Source organism: Boleophthalmus pectinirostris, unplaced genomic scaffold, assembly GCF_026225935.1.
Source record: "Boleophthalmus pectinirostris isolate CB_2022bp ecotype Guang Dong unplaced genomic scaffold, ASM2622593v1 HiC_scaffold_20, whole genome shotgun sequence".
Taxonomy (NCBI): domain Eukaryota; kingdom Metazoa; phylum Chordata; class Actinopteri; order Gobiiformes; family Gobiidae; genus Boleophthalmus; species Boleophthalmus pectinirostris.
In genome coordinates this window covers 11,202,628-11,222,550 of record NW_026571153.1, presented here as the reverse complement: position 1 = coordinate 11,222,550, position 19,923 = coordinate 11,202,628, and the positions used below count along the sequence as shown (strand labels likewise).

Genomic DNA, 19,923 nt, shown 5'->3' with positions numbered 1-19,923 from the left:
GAGCTAAAGCCCAAATCAACAATATGCACATTTAGATTTACAGTTTAACATTTTCAGACCAAAACCACAATAAAGTTAACAATAGAGTCTTACTTGCTTAGTGAGTTGCACAGAAGTCTTTGTTGAATTGCACAACGGCTCATGGGTCCATTCTTGTTCTTCTTCTCTTGTGAACTGGCTGCGGTAGATTTATTTCCTTTAGCAGGAAGTTACAGAAGAGACATACCTTATTTAGACCAAGCGCCAAACTTCACGCACGCCAACACCAAATAATGACAATGATAACAGTAATGAACACAGTAAAGTTCAAAAGTTAAGCCTATTTTTATTGACATTTAATTGGCCCCTTTTACAATTCCGTATCATGAGAAGCGAGACAGCAGCAGTATACAGTAGTACAGTACAGTTTTATGACAGTGGGTAGGTAGTAGTCAGTAGTACTTCTATAAATATTTGGACACCATTTTGAAATCTGCACTTTACATTGAGAATTATTTACACACTGATTTTAAATAAACCAAGTGTCCATATATCTACAGATTATTAAAATGACTAGAGCATCATTTCTTATTGCAGGTCATTGGAACAGTTAGACGGGAGTTTCTGATTTCTTAAAGCTGCATTGTAAATTTTTTAGTGGAGGTTAGAGCTTTGCCTAGCATGTTCCGCAATACGGCATTAAGCATATCAACATTAGAGCAGGTTACTCGCCCCCAAGATGAAATAAATGGTAAATATATGTGCAATAAAAGTGAAAAAAAGCAAAACGAGCTCAGATGGCCGATGTCCCAAAGGGTTTTAAAAAATTTTTTAAAGCGTTTCGGCAAAAAAGCTGCAAGAAAAATGATCTGACGAAGGCTTTTTTGCCGAAACATTATTCAAAAATTAAAAAAAAAAAAGCTTTGAGACATCGACCATCATTTTTTACACTTTTATTTTACTGTTCCTTGCATTTGCACCTCTACAAGAACTTTTGTGTGCATTTTCCTCATTAGATATACGTTTAATGCCTTACTGTGGAACATTCCAGACAAAATCATGACATCTCCATGGAGACAAGCAGGTGGCAAACCCTCCGCAACCGCCAGAAACATTACATAGCGCAGCTTTAATTTTAACTCTAGTTTATTGTAAGCAATTGTATTCTATTGTGCTGATTTAAGAGTAGTGATTTGAGATTATTTTATGAATGAGTGACTATCTGGCCATCACAAAATACTATTATTTTTGTACAATATTTGTGATAAACTAACTTATCTCCCAAATCATTTTAATAATTTCTTTCAACAGTTTCTACTCCTTGTTCACTTTGTTCTTTTACATCTACAAAATAAAAAAAATCTAAACTTGATAGATAAAACATTCAAACACAGGAATTTTTTTAAAACAATCTATAGTTTGTTTGGAATTGTGAACTCAATTAGTGAAATATTTGACTTTTAAGATTAACCTAGATTAATTATAATGTGAAGTTTTAGAAGAGAAATCATACACAGTTCCCATATTTACATTCTCTGGACTATTCTCTTGGTATTTGACTTGCTTTGGTTGACATCAGCAAATAACCAAGCAAACAAAACAATATGTGGAAATTTCACTGCATCACCTGCACGACTTTCACGTCTCATTCAGAAAATCAGTCAATTCCAACCAGTGAGTCTCAAAGTGAGGTTTGCCGTCCCCTAGTGGACTACAGACGTACTGCATCAAGTTTAACAATGCAAGTGTCTTCATTCATAGAGATTCATTCTTAAAACGAGGGATTGTTTTACACATTTAAACCAAGAATTGGTGGTGAAAGAAAGAACATTTGTCACTTAGGTTTACAAGAAAAACACAAAGAATACAGTGAAATGATTGTAAACTAAACTAGTTTCAGTCAAGAGATGTTTGAAAAAAAGGCTCACCATGTTTTAACAACATCAAACTTTGTTTTTTTTCCCCAGAACTGAGCACACTGATGCCATGAATTTAAGATTAAATATTTTTACAATTTCTTGAAAAAGGTACACTGTGCAACTTTTCAGGAGATGCCATTACCTGGAATACCCCAAAAATTGTATTAAAATTTATTTCCAAAAACAGTTGATGTCATTACAAGTCAGATCTATGGAAAGGTGACCCCGCTCATAGTAAGAATGCTTTTCATGGTACTTTTGAGCAATGTAAATACTTGTAGTTATGTAGTAATTAAGAATTAAAAAAAAAAAGAAAATGCCTTTAAAATTATGCTTTGAGACTGTAATAAATAGTAAAAGATAATGAAAGAAAATGATGGTGAAAATAATATTAGTTTAAGTATCGTGACTAAAAATGTGTACTTTTGTTTTATTTAACTAAATTTGTGTTGGTGTGTGTTTGTTTGTTGTTTTGTATTTATTGTGGGTGTTGCTTTATGTTTTTGTTTAGTTTTTATGTTGATTATTGTATTTTGTTAAATGTTATATCCTTAAAAAAAAAATAATAATAATAATAATAATTGTAATTATGACAATACAGAGTTTAATGCCATACTGTGAAACGTTCCAGACAAAGCAACATGTCCATTTTAAGACGTTACCCAACTCTCTTACAGAAAAGCTACACAGTGCATCTTTAAAATGTTCAAATTGTCAAGCATATTTTGGTTTCCCCCGGCAACTGTCAATCAATTTATAATATACACGTTAAACAAATGTATGGACAACAGTGCATTTTACCACGTTACATTTTGATTTCAGGTTTTAAGTGCAAATATAAGATTCAGTCACAATAAATACCAGCAAGACTCACAATTGTAGTGATTGGAGGTACTCGTTTTGTTCACTTAAATTCTTCTTTTCTTCATATTTGTATTTTCCAGTCCAACTTTCATGACCCCAAAAAAGTTTGTAAACAAAGTGAAATAAACATGCACAAAACGCAGATCGAAACATCAATAATTTAAAACGATATGTACAAAAACAAGAAGGCAAAATGTGAGGTTTAAGATGGTTAGTGCTAACATTTGAAAATACCTTTGATTTGAGAATTCAGTTACACTTAATTAGCCTTAATAAAGCATGAACTAAGACTTAACTCATAATGAAGAAATAGTTTATTAAGAACGGTTTCAGCCCAATGACTAATTCAAGGGGTTAAAACTTAGAACTATTAATAAAAAGGTTCTGTGTCTGATTCTTTTTACATGTATTTGAGCAAAATTTGTCTTGCGTTTTATTGTCCATTAATCAGGAAGTGTGCTATTAGTATGCTAGTTATCATTAGGTGTACTGTAATGGCAAAACTCCGCTCTGGTCTCTAAAAGTTGTAAAAAAAGAGATTATAAACTCATGGCGGTGAATAATTAGGATGCTTCAGATAAATGAGTTATAAATGACCATTGCAAATTCTTTTAAAGTACCGTATTTTCCGAACTATAAGTCGCACTTTTTTTCATGGTTTGGTGTGGTCCTGCGATTTATATTCTGGTGCAACTTATATATTAAAATTTTCACAGTGAAGCCTCAAGAGGGCGCTCTTGGCTTGTGTGTCAGTATCTGCTACTCCTATTACTCCTGTATCACTGTTATTTCGCACTCTACTCCGTATGTCTCCTGCAGAAAAAGCTGCTGTCCTGCTGCAAGTAGTGAAATATTCAGCCGAAAACTTTAATTAAGCAGCAGAAAGAAAGATTAGAGTGAGTGAAAAACTTGACTGACGGAAAGCGGGGATGGAGAACACAGCTTCATGGCAACCGGGAGGATGTACCATGCAAGTTTCCTGGAAGTCATTGGATGGATCGACAAAGCCTGAACTTCAGTGACAATCGAAACCATCCTGTCAGGATTCAGAAAGCCCAGAATAATTCTAACTGGATCTGATGCTGAGTCTGACGACAGCTACACAGAAAAGGAAGCGGCGCTCTGTTTACCTCCGGAGGTCGCGAAGTTGCTCAGAAGTGACACCAAGGATAAAGAATTCAATGGATTTAGTGATTTAGAGTGACATGAAGAGTTTGGTAAAACTTGTTCTGTTGTTTATGTTATAACTGTTCAGATGTGAAGTTAACAGCCTTTTGTTCTCTGCTCTATTGTTATTACTATAACTTGAAATGTCAGGTCCTGGTCTCTGATTTATAAAATAAATTTCCCCCCAGAAATGTGACTTATACATGTTTTTTTCTTCTTCATTATGCATTTTTTGGCTGGTGCGACTTATACTCCGGAGCGACTTATAGTCTGAAAAATACGGTGACTAGTTCTGCTTTTTTTAAAAGTTTTTTTAAGTTAAAATCAGGTTCAGGGTCTTTAAGTTGTAACTAACCTTGCATCATTCTTAATAAACTATTTGATGATTATTATATAAGTGTTTTCATACTTAATTAAGTCTAACTAAAGTATAGTCATTACAAAACTCTTCAGTCTCCTTTCTCTACGTTTAATGATTGGTTAGCCGCAGCTTTTCTCATGCTATAGGTGAAATTTACAATCTTTCTGAACTAATCTGATATTAACCCAGCCTACATTGTAACTGCTAGATAACTCCAGATATACATTTTTAGATCTACAGTGTATGAGGTGCACACATTCACTTTCTATGGAGCAGCATGCTAATAAATGTGTACAAGCCGTTTGTACAGCAAGAATAGCAGCGATCTCAAATGTCTGAAATGACGATGCTTAACGTGGTTTTAAAAATATGCTCTAAGTGATTCTGACATCTATAGGAGTTGTTGAATGACGCATCAAAGTCCCGCCCCCCCAAATCGATCTAACCAATCAGGGAGTTACGTCGGGTCAGGTCCACGTTGCTGGCACTCAACACCTTGGATTCAGACAGTGCGGCGTTGTCATCCTAAAAAAAGAAAAAAAAATGTGTTTGAAAATTCCTAAATTGTTTTAAATTGACAGAACAATGTGTGTAGTCTATTACCTGTGCAGTCTCCTCTGTGCTCTTGTTGAGAAAGTTGAGGGAGCTGGCCCTTTTCATTCTGAAGAAAAATTTTTTACATTTACATGGGCAGAACTAAAAGTAATAATTGTATTGTAAGTAGACATCCTTGCTAATTTGCTATGGAAAAAAAGCTTGGTTTAATTAATACTATCATATAAGACACCCCATTTATACCTATATACCAATATACCAGTGTTTCCCTCAGTACTTTATAGTTAGGGCGGCCACCTTGACAACGTTCCTCCAAACCAAGTAAAACCTCGCAAAACCCACCACTCCTCACTTTTTCTCTGGGAAACTCCATAATTTTCTGTGGGAAACACACATACAGTGTACATGCGTACACTGATGTATGAATGAGTGACTGCTTCATGTAAAGTGCTTTGAGTGCCCAGTAGACGGACAAAAGCAGAATATGTTTGTAACCAGTAATTATTTCATGAATATGTGGGAAATACAGGCACAAAACAGCAGTGCTAATTTATATTATGGGTGTTTTTAGTTCAGCAGCAGGATTACATTGCATAACTCTGCTGGTGTTTCTAAATAGTGAGTAGAAACGTTTATGGATCACGAAATGCAAGTCTAATTTTAGAGCTACATGCCACACACATTTTCTAATGATACAAAAATGCGATTATGAGACTGTATAATCACAAAAGAAGACTGAAGTTTGCCCGTTTTTTTAAATGTCCTATTTTACAGAAAATGCATTCTTGGGAGTATTAAGCCATGCTATAATATTATTACCTCATCAAAAACATTCATTGAGTTGTGTTTTGTTTCATTCACAAGTGTTTAAGTAATCCTTTATTATTAGTCTACAACTCCAAAGCTCAAAATAATTTGTTCCACCTTGTGATGTCATGTAGTAGTTTTTAAGTCAACAGCTGCTGCCTTATACCTAATTCTATAGAGATTAAACATGTGAGAATGAAACAAAACAAAACTCTTGGTATGTTTTTGATGAGGAAACATTATAACATAAATCAGAAAACAGATCCAACAACTGAACTGTCCCCTGTGTAAATCAGTGTAGCTGAATAGGACACAGTGTATTTTCTAACACAGTTCGGTCTCATGGTGTCAGTTACCCGGGGTTACGGGGCTCCTGGGGTCCACTCCCCTGCAGCTTCTTCACCAACATTTCACTGCTCCTCCTCAGAGCATCACGGATCTTTCCAAAGGAGCCGGAGCGACGCAGGGACCCATTACCGTCCTGAAATACAGTCAAACCCATGAGCTACACCACGAAAATGTATTTGTATTAGCGCAATGAGTGCCACACCTATTAATGTTTTTATGTATTCGCCTGCAGAGATATTTATGATTTGTGTTTAATTATTGTGCTTTTTAGGGGGATGAACTGGTATGGGTTTCCTTTAATCTGCTAACACTCTTCAGTGCAAAATAAAACCAAAGTTACATTATCATAAGATCTAAATCACTGCTTTTCTAAGTGTCCTCACCAAGAACCAACTAACTAACTAATTTTATCTAAACCCAAACTTCACCAATTCCCATGTCTTCATTTAAATATCCAACATGTAGAGTATTGTATTTGCACACCGCACTGACCCCGGTCCACTCAGCAGAGTCGTCCCCCTCTCCCTGCTGTGGTCCATTCTCTCTTTGTCTCCGCTCTCCTCCGTCCTTCAGGATCTCCACCACTTTGCTCTGGTTAAACGCATCAATCCCCTTTGGACACAAGCACAAAAACAATGAGGAAATATATGACCCCTTCCAACAACAACTCAGCAGGTAAGCAACTGTTTCTACAGCTACAGTCGCAACAAAATTAAACCCATAAGTCCTAGTACTACATGCTGGCAGCCATATCTGTTCAGAAGTTGCTTTTATTTGATTTTTTATTTATTTGCGTTATAGTTAGGGTATTAATTAAGCAGTTACAAAAGTGTGAATCATTCTCCATAAACTATTGGTTGATTATGAATAAAGTCTTTGTTCATGCTTAAATGTGCACTGCGTAACTTTTCTAGTGGGGGATGCATTTCCTGCTTATCTCCATGGAGATTTTATTGCTTTGGCTAAAATGTTCTAACTCGATTCATCACAGCATTAGAATTTGTTCGCTCGATTGTAGGCGGGTACTTTTTTATTTAACCAATCACTGCTATTTGGTCGTGATGTATGTAATGCCCCAAATCCCGTAGGAAGAAGGGCAATAACGTCTTTCCCCTTGATAAAATTCACCAAACATTCTCTTTGTTCTGACTTTAAATCCTCGATCTCGGGAATCATTGCCAACACAGAATGTCTGGCTTCATCTGCATCCATCTCGACCGCTTTGTTTACTGTTGTGCTGTACCACAAAAGGGACCCAGACAGGCGCTTGAGTTTGACGTCATGGCTTCACAGCTCTTCGCTGATTGGCTGGTGCGCGGTCTACAACTTGCAAACTGTCTAGTGTATTCTGATTCCTGACCTAGACTAAAAAGTAATTAAGGTATGGTTATTATATATATCTATATTATTATGAAACACCAGTGCATGTTTGTCTCGAAGTCATGGAAAGTCGCTCTTTTAAATTGTGTTTGTAAATCACATTTTAATGTCAACTTCATGTGGCTTTTGAATAAAAAAAACAGCAGGAAACCAAAGCCAATTTCACTGGCTCTGCCCATAAGAGTTCCATGGAGCCCTGTACCTGTTTTCGGGACTTGCTGGCACACTCCTCAAGAGTCTCTGCTGCCTCCAGCTTCCCCTGGCGACGGTACAGCGCCCCCAGGCTTTTGAGTGTAGTGTTCACTGTAGGGCTGCAAACAAAAGGTGAAGAGTCAGATGAACTGGTTTTAGTAATAGACACCAAGATAAAATATTCATTTTCCTTTCATCATTCATCACTTCACTCCAAAAACCACAGATTGGTACCATTATGGTAATGTTTTTGTGCATGAATATATAATAAATTAACATTTCATAATGCATATGCCTTTATTTTGAGGGTTTTGAAGGTGCTATATCTTAAAAATGTCAAAAACAGAACTAGCTCATTTTTAGTTACTCCTCACTTTCTTTATGCATTCTGTGCATTATGAATGGTTCACTGTGAGGAGTTTATAAGCACTTTTCACAACAAAAGAGACCAGAGCGGAGGTTTACAGTGATGGTAATGCCAACAACAACTAGCATGCCAACTTCCATTAAAACAAACATGTCAAACTCAGACCCGGGGGCCAAATAAATTAACATCACATATCTCGAAAGAAGAGAAAACATACAGATGTTGTTGACATTTTTCAAAATATATTTAGTTTGGCCCAGTTTTTAATTCTGGCCCTCTGTGAATTTGAGTTTGACACCCCTGCATTAAAACATTTTATAATTAGATGTAGAGAGCATGTAGCTTATACAATACATCTGCACTGGGACAAGACAGATTTTGCTCAAAATCAGGTTCAAGTTAAGTCCTACTATTGTATTTCTGTATACAAAATTAATTAGTGCAGTGTATTTCTGACATATTTAGTACTTCTGACTTTATTTATGATATTAATTGTAATACACACTCTACCTGTCCACTTTGCAGGCTTTATACCAGCTCCCATACTCAACATACGGTCCACAGTCCTTACGCTTCCCCTGAAAAACAGCCAATGCACAGAGGATGAGAACAATCAAAATATATTACCTTTTCCTGAAGTCTAGTTGTAAAAGTTGATACTAGACTTTATCAACAGTACCCATGGCCAGTGAAAGAACACCGTCTAACCTTGCTCTCCTCGCGTTCCTCTGCATGCATCCAGATTGGCTTGTTATCATCTGCAAAGAGACAAAGCACATATTATAATCCATATAATACACCCATTGTTTTTGACCCACATTACAATTTCATCACCCTGCTAACTTTATTCTGAAATATTTATTGCATGACTTATTGTGAAAATATCCCAATTCCTGCTGGGGCCCCTCTCGCTGGTCATAAGAGCAGAGTTTTGGTTGGCTTACAGTGGAGGGCAATAAGCTTTAGGGTAATCCACTGTCCCACGATGGCAACACGACAGAGGAAGAGGAGAGGTGGGGAGAGGGGTGGGGCCAAATCAAAACTGGATCTGACTACAGACACAACAAAGGAAGAGGCTCATGCTGTGCTTACAGTGGTAGAGTTGATTTAGGGATTTGGAAGGCAAAGCTGACCGACGATTTAAAATAGGGAAAAACAGCTGTACTATGCAAATAAATGGGGTCATGATCTCATATAACCTTTAAGGATTTAATAATTTCATAATAAGTAATGTAGTTGGTTTGGTTTGATGGTTTGATGGCCTTTTGAATGAGTGTTTGTAGGTATAAATACAAAGAATACATTTCATTCATACAAAAATCTGTAGCAACTAGAGATGTAACAATATCCAAATCTCATGGCACCACATTATCAAGATATGCTTCTCACGGTACGATATTTATTGCAATATTTTGTAGAGGCTAATATAATTGTAGATAGGATGCTTTTTTGCTTTTAAAATATCCTGACAAGATTTTGGTGTGAATTATTACAGTCATAATCCAAGAATTAAAGTAAAAAACATATTTCTTCATGTTGTCTGCACTGAAATGAATCATGGGATATGTAGTTCCCGATGTTTATAAGCTGTTGCTACTATAAAACCATACATTTAAGCAAAGGAACTTTGATTCGATATATTGTGACAGTCCGGTATTATTGTGAGACTTTTGATGATACAATATCATGATATTTGGGTTCTTGTTACATCCCTACTAGCAACATTAACATTTCATAAAGTATTAAGTGTTTGGATGAAAGGCAAGTATAGTAAGTCAGATTTGTAGAGAGATGACTCTGCTTAATAAAAATGCCTTTTTTCAAATTGAATAAATGCAAGATGGATAAGTTTAAAGCCATAATCTGAAGCAGTAAGTCTTTATGTACACGACAGATCCCACCAGAAAAATTACATAGTGCACCTTTAGGCAAATGTTACAGTAATTCAATTTCTGTGCTGTACTGACAACATTGACTGCCTGCTCAGTCCTTCAGAGGTATAATACTCCCTATAACAGAAGCATACCCAGACTGGACTGCACTAGACTGAAATGGACAAAACAATCACAATGGCTTAAGGGATCATGTCTCTGGGTGCTGGGTCCTGTACTGATGGTAAATTATCATCATCTCTTCAGCTACTACAGTTAATTCTACAACAGTAAATACATAAACTTCTTTGTGTTAAATCAATACACATTTAAGAAATTGTGTTAACCAGATTATATAGATATGGAGGTAAAAAATAAATCAATAAAATGCTTCGCAGTTTGTCACAAAATAATGTAAGCACACTTGAAGTTGAGTCCATAACACACACATAAGCAGTGGGGTTTATAATTGTGTTTGTGAACATTAGATTTGGTCACATGGTTGTACTCACTGTTCACAGACCCAAACTCCTTCTCATGTGCTCGTGTCAGGATCTCTTTGTACAGCGCCTCTGCGTCTTTGAACTTCCCCTGCTTCAAGTAACACGTGGCCTGAGGAGACACAATCAATTAGGCTCATACAGGACAGAAATATCCACAGACCCGACTAATGAAGTTACAGAGCAAATTCATTACCTACAGTGTTATTACTTTTACCACTGGTAAAAAATTTTTAACATACAGTTTCGATTTATTTCTATACTTTTTCTTTATTTTTGTACTATAAAAAGTTGATGGCATTTTGTCCATTGTTTGTTTCATTTTAATGTCTATTTATTGTAAAAATAAATAAATAAATAAATAAATAGTACCATAGTGTTATAATACTATAGTCAAAATTGGACAGCAGGACTGGTGACTGAAAATGTTCGTTCAATTAACATTTTAGGTTCGTCACTCAATGTGTAAAATGCTAGTTAGTTGAAAAGAAAGAGTAAAGTGTTAAATAAAGAATGAATATATTAAAAAACACGTGCCATCCGGTTTTAAAACTTGAGCAAAACGACCATCTGCCTCCTCATCCTCTCCACATCCTGTCCTAACATCCACATGACTCAAGGATCAAAATCAGGGACTGGCTCTTTAAGACCTTTCTGGTTGGGTGAAAAACATGTGACTGACATAAGTGTAGTACAAACCAGGTTGTTCTTGGTCTTGGCCACATTGGGGTCGTCTGCTCCCAGTTTAGACTCGTAGATCTCCAGAGCTCTTCTGTAGTAATACTCTACCTCGTCATATTTGCCCTGGTTCTGACACAGCAGGGCCAGGTTGTTCAGCTGCTTAGCCACGTCTGGGTGGTACTTCCCCAAAACCTGAGCAACACAAGGGGGACATCAATCACAAATTACTTTTATAAGGAGTAGAGAGGTGAAGTGTACTGCCTAAGGATACAAAAACTGTTTCCAATGGAGCCAGTGCTGCCAGAGATCAGACACTGACAAGCTGATGGGGCCATTGAAGATACCGGTAACAGTAAAAGTTGCCCTCTCACCTTCTCCCTGATCTCTAGCGCCCTCTTGCACAGTGGCTCCGCTTCTTTGTATTTGCCCCTCTTCCCGTACAGCACAGCCAGGTTATTGAGCGTGGCAGCCACAGCCGGGTGGTCCTTCCCCAGGGTCTTCTCTCTGATGGCCAACGCGTCATTCAGGAGGTGGGCCGCTTCTTTGTACTTGTTCTGGTCCCTGTGAAACCAACACAAATAAATAGAGCAATCAGGTATAACATTATGAAAAATAACAGGACACAAATCATCTGTTCCTCAAGGCACCTGAGGAAGAAAAGCAAGTGTACAGATTTGAATGGAGAAGAGAAAGGGAAAATGATGATGACAAGACTACTGGGACAAAAACCTCGAAGATTGCAGCTCTTTTGTTGTATTCTCCATCTATTTGTCAAAAGTGGTTCAAGGAAAAAATTACCAAAAAACGGTGAGCCAATTACACGTAATGCACAAAATATGAAGAAATGTCTGTATGATGCATTTGAAAATGAACAATAGCTCCAACAGCTGTGCAATGGTCTATAAAGAGCGGCTCTGAATGAACTACTGTTGCACCCTTGGGTGAGTGAGTGATTATAGCAACATTAGCTTTTGTTTTTCTGAAATAATCATTACTTGAAGGCCTACTTTGCCAGATAGCATTAGCTCCATTAGCCTGCTGTACTCCTGACCTGTAGACCAGAGCGAGGATGTTGAGCATGGTGGCCACATCGGGGTGGTCGTGTCCAGACGTCTTCTCCAGATCCTCCAGGGCCTGTTTACAGAGGGGCACTGCCACCTCGTAGCGGCCCTGTGATGCGTACTGGATAACCAGGTTGTGGAGGGTCCTGAGGCGGGCTGGGATCTCATAGCCTCCCTGCTGAGCGGCCACTTCTCCACTCGGCTGGGCTGTGGGCAAGAGGAAAGAGAGTAATGTTTAAAGGGACAGTTCGGAATTTTGGACATTTCCTAGTGAGTCAGAGTGTTGGAGACGTGGAGACACTTTTTAAAAATTCCATACAGTCCTTGTATTTGCAGAGGTTGTTGGTGCTAGACTAGTGCATGTCAATGGCCAAGTTACCCACTCCACAAAACACCCGAAGCAAATCTATTATAACGCCAGACTGTCGATGTAAATGTCTGTGTTGATAGAATAATTTTAGAAGTAAAATCAACCTTGCATCTCATGAATCGTCGCGTGTTGAGGGACTATTTTCTCATATCAGTCCGCCGCTGCCGAAGCTTTCAATCAGGAAGTACAACTCGCTGCTGCTGCTGCTCAGACATAAATCCTTCAAATGCAAGGTTGGTTTTACTTCTAAAATTATTCTGTCAACACAGACATTTACATCGACAGTCTGATGGAATAATAGATTTGCTTTGGGGGTTTTGTGGAGTGGGTAAGACTGTTTTTAGTGGCAGGATAACTATGACCATTGACATGCACTAGTCTAGCACCAGCGACCTCTGCAAATACAAGGACTGGATGGAATATTTTAAAAAGTGTCTTCACACATCTCCAACACCCTGGCTCATTAGGAAATGACTCCCTATGTCCAAAACTCTGAACCATCCCTTTAAACTAAGCAAATAAACTCTGAATTAGTGTTGCCATAATACTAAAATGTGAAACTGTTAAAGACTTGATCCTCATTACTGATTTCGATAGCGAATAATAGTTGTTTCTTCAAAGGTGTCTATGTAACTTTCTCGTGGAGCACATAGCACCTACTTATAGATAGAAAGTTTATTGTTTTGCCTGGAATGTTCTGCAGTAAGGCATTAAACTTAAATCTTGTATTTATTTATAGTTTCATAGCTCAACCTCTTGCTAAGCCTCTTGACAAATTTGCAACTCAATGATTCTTCTCATGGTCACATGTACAGAAATGAACACTAAACAATATTTAAACCAAAGCAACAAGTTCAGGAGAAAACAGTAAATGTGAGCACTGTCCTCGGTCCAAACTCCTCTGGGGTCTATTCTGAGCACATGACCCGCTGCACTACAACTTGTGACACTTCAATATGGGAGACTTTTTAAATCTTAAATCTTGTGTGTTTATATGCACATTAATGAGAGACCAGCAATTCTCTGTCTTTTTTTCTCTGGTAGTGCTCTGAAACCGAATTATTTTGTACAATGTAAAAAAAAAAAAGTCTGCTAAATCACAGGACAAACCATAAAATTTAGAACAGGGTATCCCCAGGGTTGACTACCCCAAATTTAAGACTTTTTTTAAGACCACTTAAATAAAAATTGAGACCAACATCACACCTATTATGCAGGTGAAAAACACCAGATCCAATTCTAATAATGACCATTACTCACTGCTTTAAATAACAAAATATACTTTTATTATAAAATCTCATTCAGAACTCATTTATAGTAGTATGCATTGCTTGTAAAATGGCCAAAAAATCATGTATAACATTCTAACAAGACAAACTTAGTATTGTTTGCGCATCCTCCAAATTAGATGTTCATTCAGGTTACATGATTTCATGTTTTTTTTTTCCTCCCTCCATTTAACATTGCACTACAGCCCGGTTGAGTAGACAAAAAATAGGCTAATGAAATTTAAGACCTTTGTGAAAAAAATAAGCCAATATCATTTAAGACTTTTAAGGGTGAAATTTAAGAACATGAAATTTAAGACCTTTTTAAGACTTTCAAGCCCCCACGGCTGCTCTGTAGAAACACTAGAGCTGCAATGACCAATAGAAGCCTGTGTACCTTATATGTCAGAAATATACAGAAATATTTATTTGTCATGTTCATTGAATTTGTGTTGCTTTATGGTTTTGGGTCACCAAAAATATTGATCAGCACAAAGTATAGTATTTATGATCAAATGAGCTTAAAAGCAAAACTATAATGCCAACCATAGCGTTACCCAAGAGTATGTGCCTCCTATAGAAACAAAAAGATGAAAAGCTGACTTCAAAGAGATGTGCGGTACATGTCTTCATCAATAATTCAACCCCCTCAGGCTCTGCACTTTCTGGTTTTACTAATGGCATTGGGTGTAGGTGTAGGAGTTATACATTCAAATGTGCAGATATGTTAAGTTAGTTACCCACTTATATCTTTTTAATCCTAATGAGAGTACTGAAGAACCATTACTGCAATCCATCAAGAAATGTGCTACAACTTGGTACATGTCTTCCTGGTGGTTAAAGTATTGCACAAAAATAGATAAAATTAACTACAAAAGTGCAGATATCTCACTTTATAAACACAGCTTTTTGCAGACTTCTTTTTTCAAACTACTTCTCCAAAAACAACCATCATTTTTTTAACATCCCAGTCCCGTCTCTGAACATTACTGTGTTTTTGTGCCATTTGCTTATGAGAAAATCTATTAGCAAACCACAAATTTGCGTTGGAAAGAGAAAAGTGCAAACAGACTGCTCAGCTCTAACATTTGGTGTAAAAAGACCTTTGAGCTAAAGCGGAAAAATAAAGCTCTAAATAAAACTCAATGAACAGCTTGTGTTCCTGTGTAAACTCTCAGATTGAATGTGCCATAAACATTACGCTCACAGGAGGATGGGGCTGCTGGCTCTACTGCTGCTGCCTACACTTAACATGGGAACGCTTTATTTTTATATGATCACTTAAAAATACAGGAAATCTAGCATGTGGAAACTGTTTAAATAGTGTGATTGAAAATTGTAGGGCAATTCAAATCGCAGAGTCTGTAATTATATAACAAATACCTTTTCATCCCTGTAGTTCAGAGCTATTCTTTACATAAAAATGTATAAATCCTACATTCAGTTCTACTCAAATGCACCACAGGTTTCATCACCTTGTCATCTTTGTCTGTTAAAAGGTAAACCATGGAGTCTGTAGTGAATCCTAATAAAAAACATTGACTTTTGTTGGTTTGTTGTAGGTAAATACTTAATAGCACAAAAAAAAAAACATTTCCTTTCTCCTCTTTTGGCTTTTAACACAGTTTGAGGACTGATTTTTACTCCTAATTGCTGCACTTTGTAACACTTAAGTGGGGAGTTCGGCATCTGCTTTTCTTCATTGAGATGTTTATGTTTTGTCTGGAATGTTCCGCAGTATGACTTAAAAATGGACTAAATTCTTACTGTGAACAAGGTCACCTGATTGCGTCACTGGCTCGTTTTCATGGAGATAAATAAGTTAAATGTCATATTGTGGAACATTATTGCCAAAGCAAAACAAAGACAAGCACCTGCAACCAGAAAAGTTTTTTGTACGGTTGTTTTTTGTTTTGTTTTTTTGGACTGGATTTTGTGTGTAGCTTTTTGGTCAATTGTCATTTTAAAAGTGTTCTATAAAGTTATCTCTATAAATAAATTTAACATTGTCAAAGTATCAAAACTCAAGATACTAATCAATACTAGCCACTCATCTGAGCAGGTATCAATACTAAAAAGGTCACATTCACAGAACAAAAATGAACCTTTCCTGAATAGCTTAAAGGTCGTCACACACTACAGGAGAATTTGCACGATTTTGGCTGCGTGTGTGGTGTCAGTGTGACTCTGAGCTGCACTGTCAGATCAAAACCACCAAACATCAGGAATACTACAGTAACAGCCAATAAAACAGAGCGTCAGGGGACACCACACACAGCATCTCATCCGCATTATCCATAGAAATTGTCCTCCGTAAATAATGACAAGTAAAAAGGTGAGAGTAGTTCCTCACGTGTGTCTGTTTACATCCACACAATGCACGGATCGAGGTAAAGTTGCAGACTAGTGATAGTGACTCGCCAATCTTTTATGCTTTATTATGTATCTGAAGTATTTTACCACATTTTACAATTTCAGCTTGTAGAAGTGCAGTACTCTGATCTTTCAAACACTTAAAGAGTCTCAAAGTGAGTGGTTTTATTGTAGACAGGAAACAGCTGAGGCGATGGCACTCACAGCTTTATGGCCTGTGGTCTGCAGTTATATCCCGCTGCAGTCTTTTGCCATTGGTAATTTTAAGTCTCATAAGATTCTCCTCATGTCTGTGTTGTGCTCTTTTTGCCACATGTTTAACAATCTTTTAAGACTGAAAAATTCTGTAGTGTGTGGGGGTCTTTAGAATGATTTTGAGTTGTATCAGAACAAGTATAAGACCACATAGACTAGTATATACCCATGGATCACTAACCACCTACATGAATGATTGAAGTTAGAAGTACAATAATCACAATCTATTGTCTCATCATTGTGGAACTGGTATCGAGTATCAAGAATTGAGAAATTTTAGTGCCATGACAACACGGATAAGATTGGATATTCTTGCTTCAGTCTTACCCGGTCCCTGGTCATCGTCGTTGGGGAACAGATCATCCAAACTGTCCTTGGGCCCGTCTCCTCCGCTCCCTCTGTTCTTGGGCGAGGGCGACGCGTCATCATCGAACTTCTTGATTTGGTTCATGAACTCGAGGTGCTGCTCTGCTCGCTAGTTTGTGTTGCTGGCCAGTTCGTCCCTCAGCCACTGGTTCTCCTGACAGAGCCTCCGCACCTGAGCACGCAGCTTCTGCTTCTCCGACTCCACTGCGCTGAGGTGACTGGACAGGGCAATGATCACCTAGAGCAGAGGACAGTTTAAGGAAAGCATTTTGATTTACTTTTTAAGATTTCTATCACGTAGATAAAGGTTGAGAAGACACGTTTAATGAATTGTCAGAGTTGAAAATCGATTTTTCATTTCATTTCAAGCACAAATCTTAAATTGGTTGCTGTGACTATAGATACAGTCGGCATTCGGTCTCTGCGGGAACATCCACTAACACAAGGGGCGAACTCCCCCATGGGAGTAAACAAACCATTAATTTTAATGGAAAAACTACCGCTGCCTGCTGTATTTTAACATCAGCAGAACAATCTTTACTTTTCAGAAGTAACACTGTCTGCACAAGGTCCACTGAACCTCAATTGTGACTCAATTAAATAAATAAGTTCTTAAAATACATATAATCCCATAGGAAAAATCAAAAAAGAGTAAATGTTTTCTCCATGCCATGAAAACATAAGAATTTAATAATATTTAAGACTAGTAGTGAATTTAGCTATGTTCATATCCCTAATTCATAAAATTTGAATTTGAATTACTGAAGAAACTTGTATTAAAGCTTAGTATTAGTAAAACCACATGGACTGATTGCCTAAATTGCAATTAAACCTAGTAAATACGGGGAAATATATTAGTTATAGTATCCTTTCTTTAATTTATTGTGTTCACCTGTGCCTCCCCCAGACCGAGCTCGATGGCCTCCAGGCTCTTCCTCAGAGCTCCAGACTTCTCCTGGGCCGTGGGGGGCTGAGCACAGTCCAGCAGAGAGTTGAGGAGCTGGGCATGTTCCCCTGAGCGTCTCCAGTTCAGGACGATCTCATCCTGACTCAGCCGCTCCAGGGACTCCTCACGCGGGTACACCATGGTGGACATTGCCTCCTTTTATACACACTACAGGGACAAACAAGGACAAAGTTAGATGATAACCTTTATGTTACAATTCATGCATTTTAAGCTTTTTGTATGTTGTTGTAGTAACTTTGTATTGATCTGTATTGTATGGAAAGTTACCATCCGGGGAGTTCCCTGTTTGGTGTGAAGTGCTATCACATATTTGTTAGATAAATACATAATTTACAAAATATGTGTTTGCATCATGGTAAGCTGCTACACAAAAAATGTCTACAAAAATTGTTAACACTTTAGCATTCATTATTATGTGCTTTGAAACACTGTAATTTTTCCTGAATGAATACATCATCTTTCAGTCTAAAAAAGGACATAAATAAGGACACAAAGGCTATTTTATGACAGCATAAACTCCTGTCCTGTATGAGTCCTGCTTAGATCACTCCTGGAGGATTCAGCAGCTTACATCTCGAGTCTGTGAGGAAACCTAAGCCAATTAAAACAACACTCGTAACATTTACTTGGGGGCAGAGATATAAGATAAGACCTATGGAATTAAGTAATCAATAGTTTGTTTAGTTAGTAATTGCTTGAAATGTGCAATGAATGGTAAATATAGAAATATAGAAATGATAAAAATGCAAGTCATATCAGCTACGTAGCAGTCTTAGAAGATTTTTATGTCAAGGTTATTTTATTATTGTGTCAGAAATATTAGATCAAGGTCAGACGGGCTATTTTAAATATGCAACAACATTTTGAGGACTTTTCCCACACCATTCACACTATATAATATTTGGGTTTAAACTGTTCATTGATATGGCTACAGTCCTATTTACTCATCACGTTTCAGCTTTTTACATGATACATTTTCAAACACTTGTCATGTGGATAGGCTGTGTTATATAGGTTAAACATCAGACCTTGTTTTATTTCCTCAACAACTTCTCAGGTATTGTAAAAGTTTGATTCTTTCTTTTTCATTCTTTTTAGACCAATACTGTTCTGCTTTCCTGTGTGGAAATTTTAGGCGCCTTAAGTACACAAAAACAGCGCTTTCATCCAATCACAGCCTCCCAAACCTATAATAGAAGGCGGACACGATGACTGTCCTCTGACATTGAGGGATATCAGATTAAGCCATTTGTCCTGAAGGGTGACAGCGCGGATGTAAATTAATCCCTCTTCCACAGCAGCAGAGGCCAGAAAGGACACAAAGCGAAATTGTGCCAAATAATGGTCACTTATCCGTTTTCCCGTTAGCTACATGAACGATTACGCACCTGTCTTTCCCGTCTCCAAGTCCGCCATCCTCCCAGTATCTCCCCACCCATCCGCTACCTCAACACTCACTGCAATGCACCACTATCCACGCTTCCTCCATCCTCTTTTCGCCTTCAAAACAACCCAAACACGCAATTTGTAAGAATGCGTTGCGTGCGTAAATGTCCAGACAAGCGATACGAGATAATCTGAGTTATTTGACGCCATTATAACGAATAACAAAAGCCGGTGAAATAGCCGAGGCCTGTTGTTGCTACTGGTGTTGTGAAAGAGGGATATTTGCTGGCTTGGCATCCAATCAATGAAGGTGACCGACAGCTAGCATTACGCACGAAACCAAACCAAAACGTGTCCAAAACGCACCAAAAATGTGGATTCTATTGATACGCATACATCGTCACGGGAACACAAGAAATAAAACGTAAATAAAATAGGCCACGATTTGAAGAGTGTCATCTAAACACACAAAGTAGCTTGCTGTATCAAAGAAAATATGATAGACAGCGTGCATTTAGCAAAGCTTGATTATAACGCGAATAATACAATGGTTTCATAAGCACAACCTGTAACCACAGAGGAGGAGGTGACACATTTATAGACCTCGCCGCGACTGCATCGTCCACAAAACAGGCAAATTACACTCAAACGTGACACAATTGCGTCCAAATATGATCTAAATATGTAGATACACGGTAACGGGGTGCAATAAGTCGGATTCTTACCTTCATTGAAAACTAGTGCAGTGTTTTCTGCCCCTCCAACAAAGCGGTGGGACAGTGTTGTGATGCTCCAGACAACCTTTGTGAAGATGGATTATTGAAAAGGCGAAACTACTTCCGGTTTTCAAAATAAACTCACATCTGTACCGGAAATGTCACCCTAC

The 19,923-nt window shown here is 37.6% G+C and overlaps 1 protein-coding gene across 1 annotated transcript; it reads right to left on the bottom strand.

Annotated features, from left to right (window-relative positions):
* Positions 1-347: 347 nt before the first annotated feature.
* On the bottom strand, positions 348-19,848 carry klc2 (kinesin light chain 2). Its single transcript, XM_020936486.2, is given in 14 exon segments — positions 348-4,815; positions 4,894-4,951; positions 6,009-6,133; positions 6,493-6,612; positions 7,583-7,691; positions 8,450-8,517; positions 8,648-8,697; positions 10,323-10,422; positions 11,010-11,183; positions 11,363-11,552; positions 12,043-12,259; positions 16,646-16,922; positions 17,577-17,798; positions 19,763-19,848. Coding segments are annotated over 13 exon segments (1,776 nt in total). The 5' UTR covers positions 17,781-17,798; positions 19,763-19,848; the 3' UTR covers positions 348-4,731.
* Between the last annotated feature and the right edge of the window lie 75 nt (positions 19,849-19,923).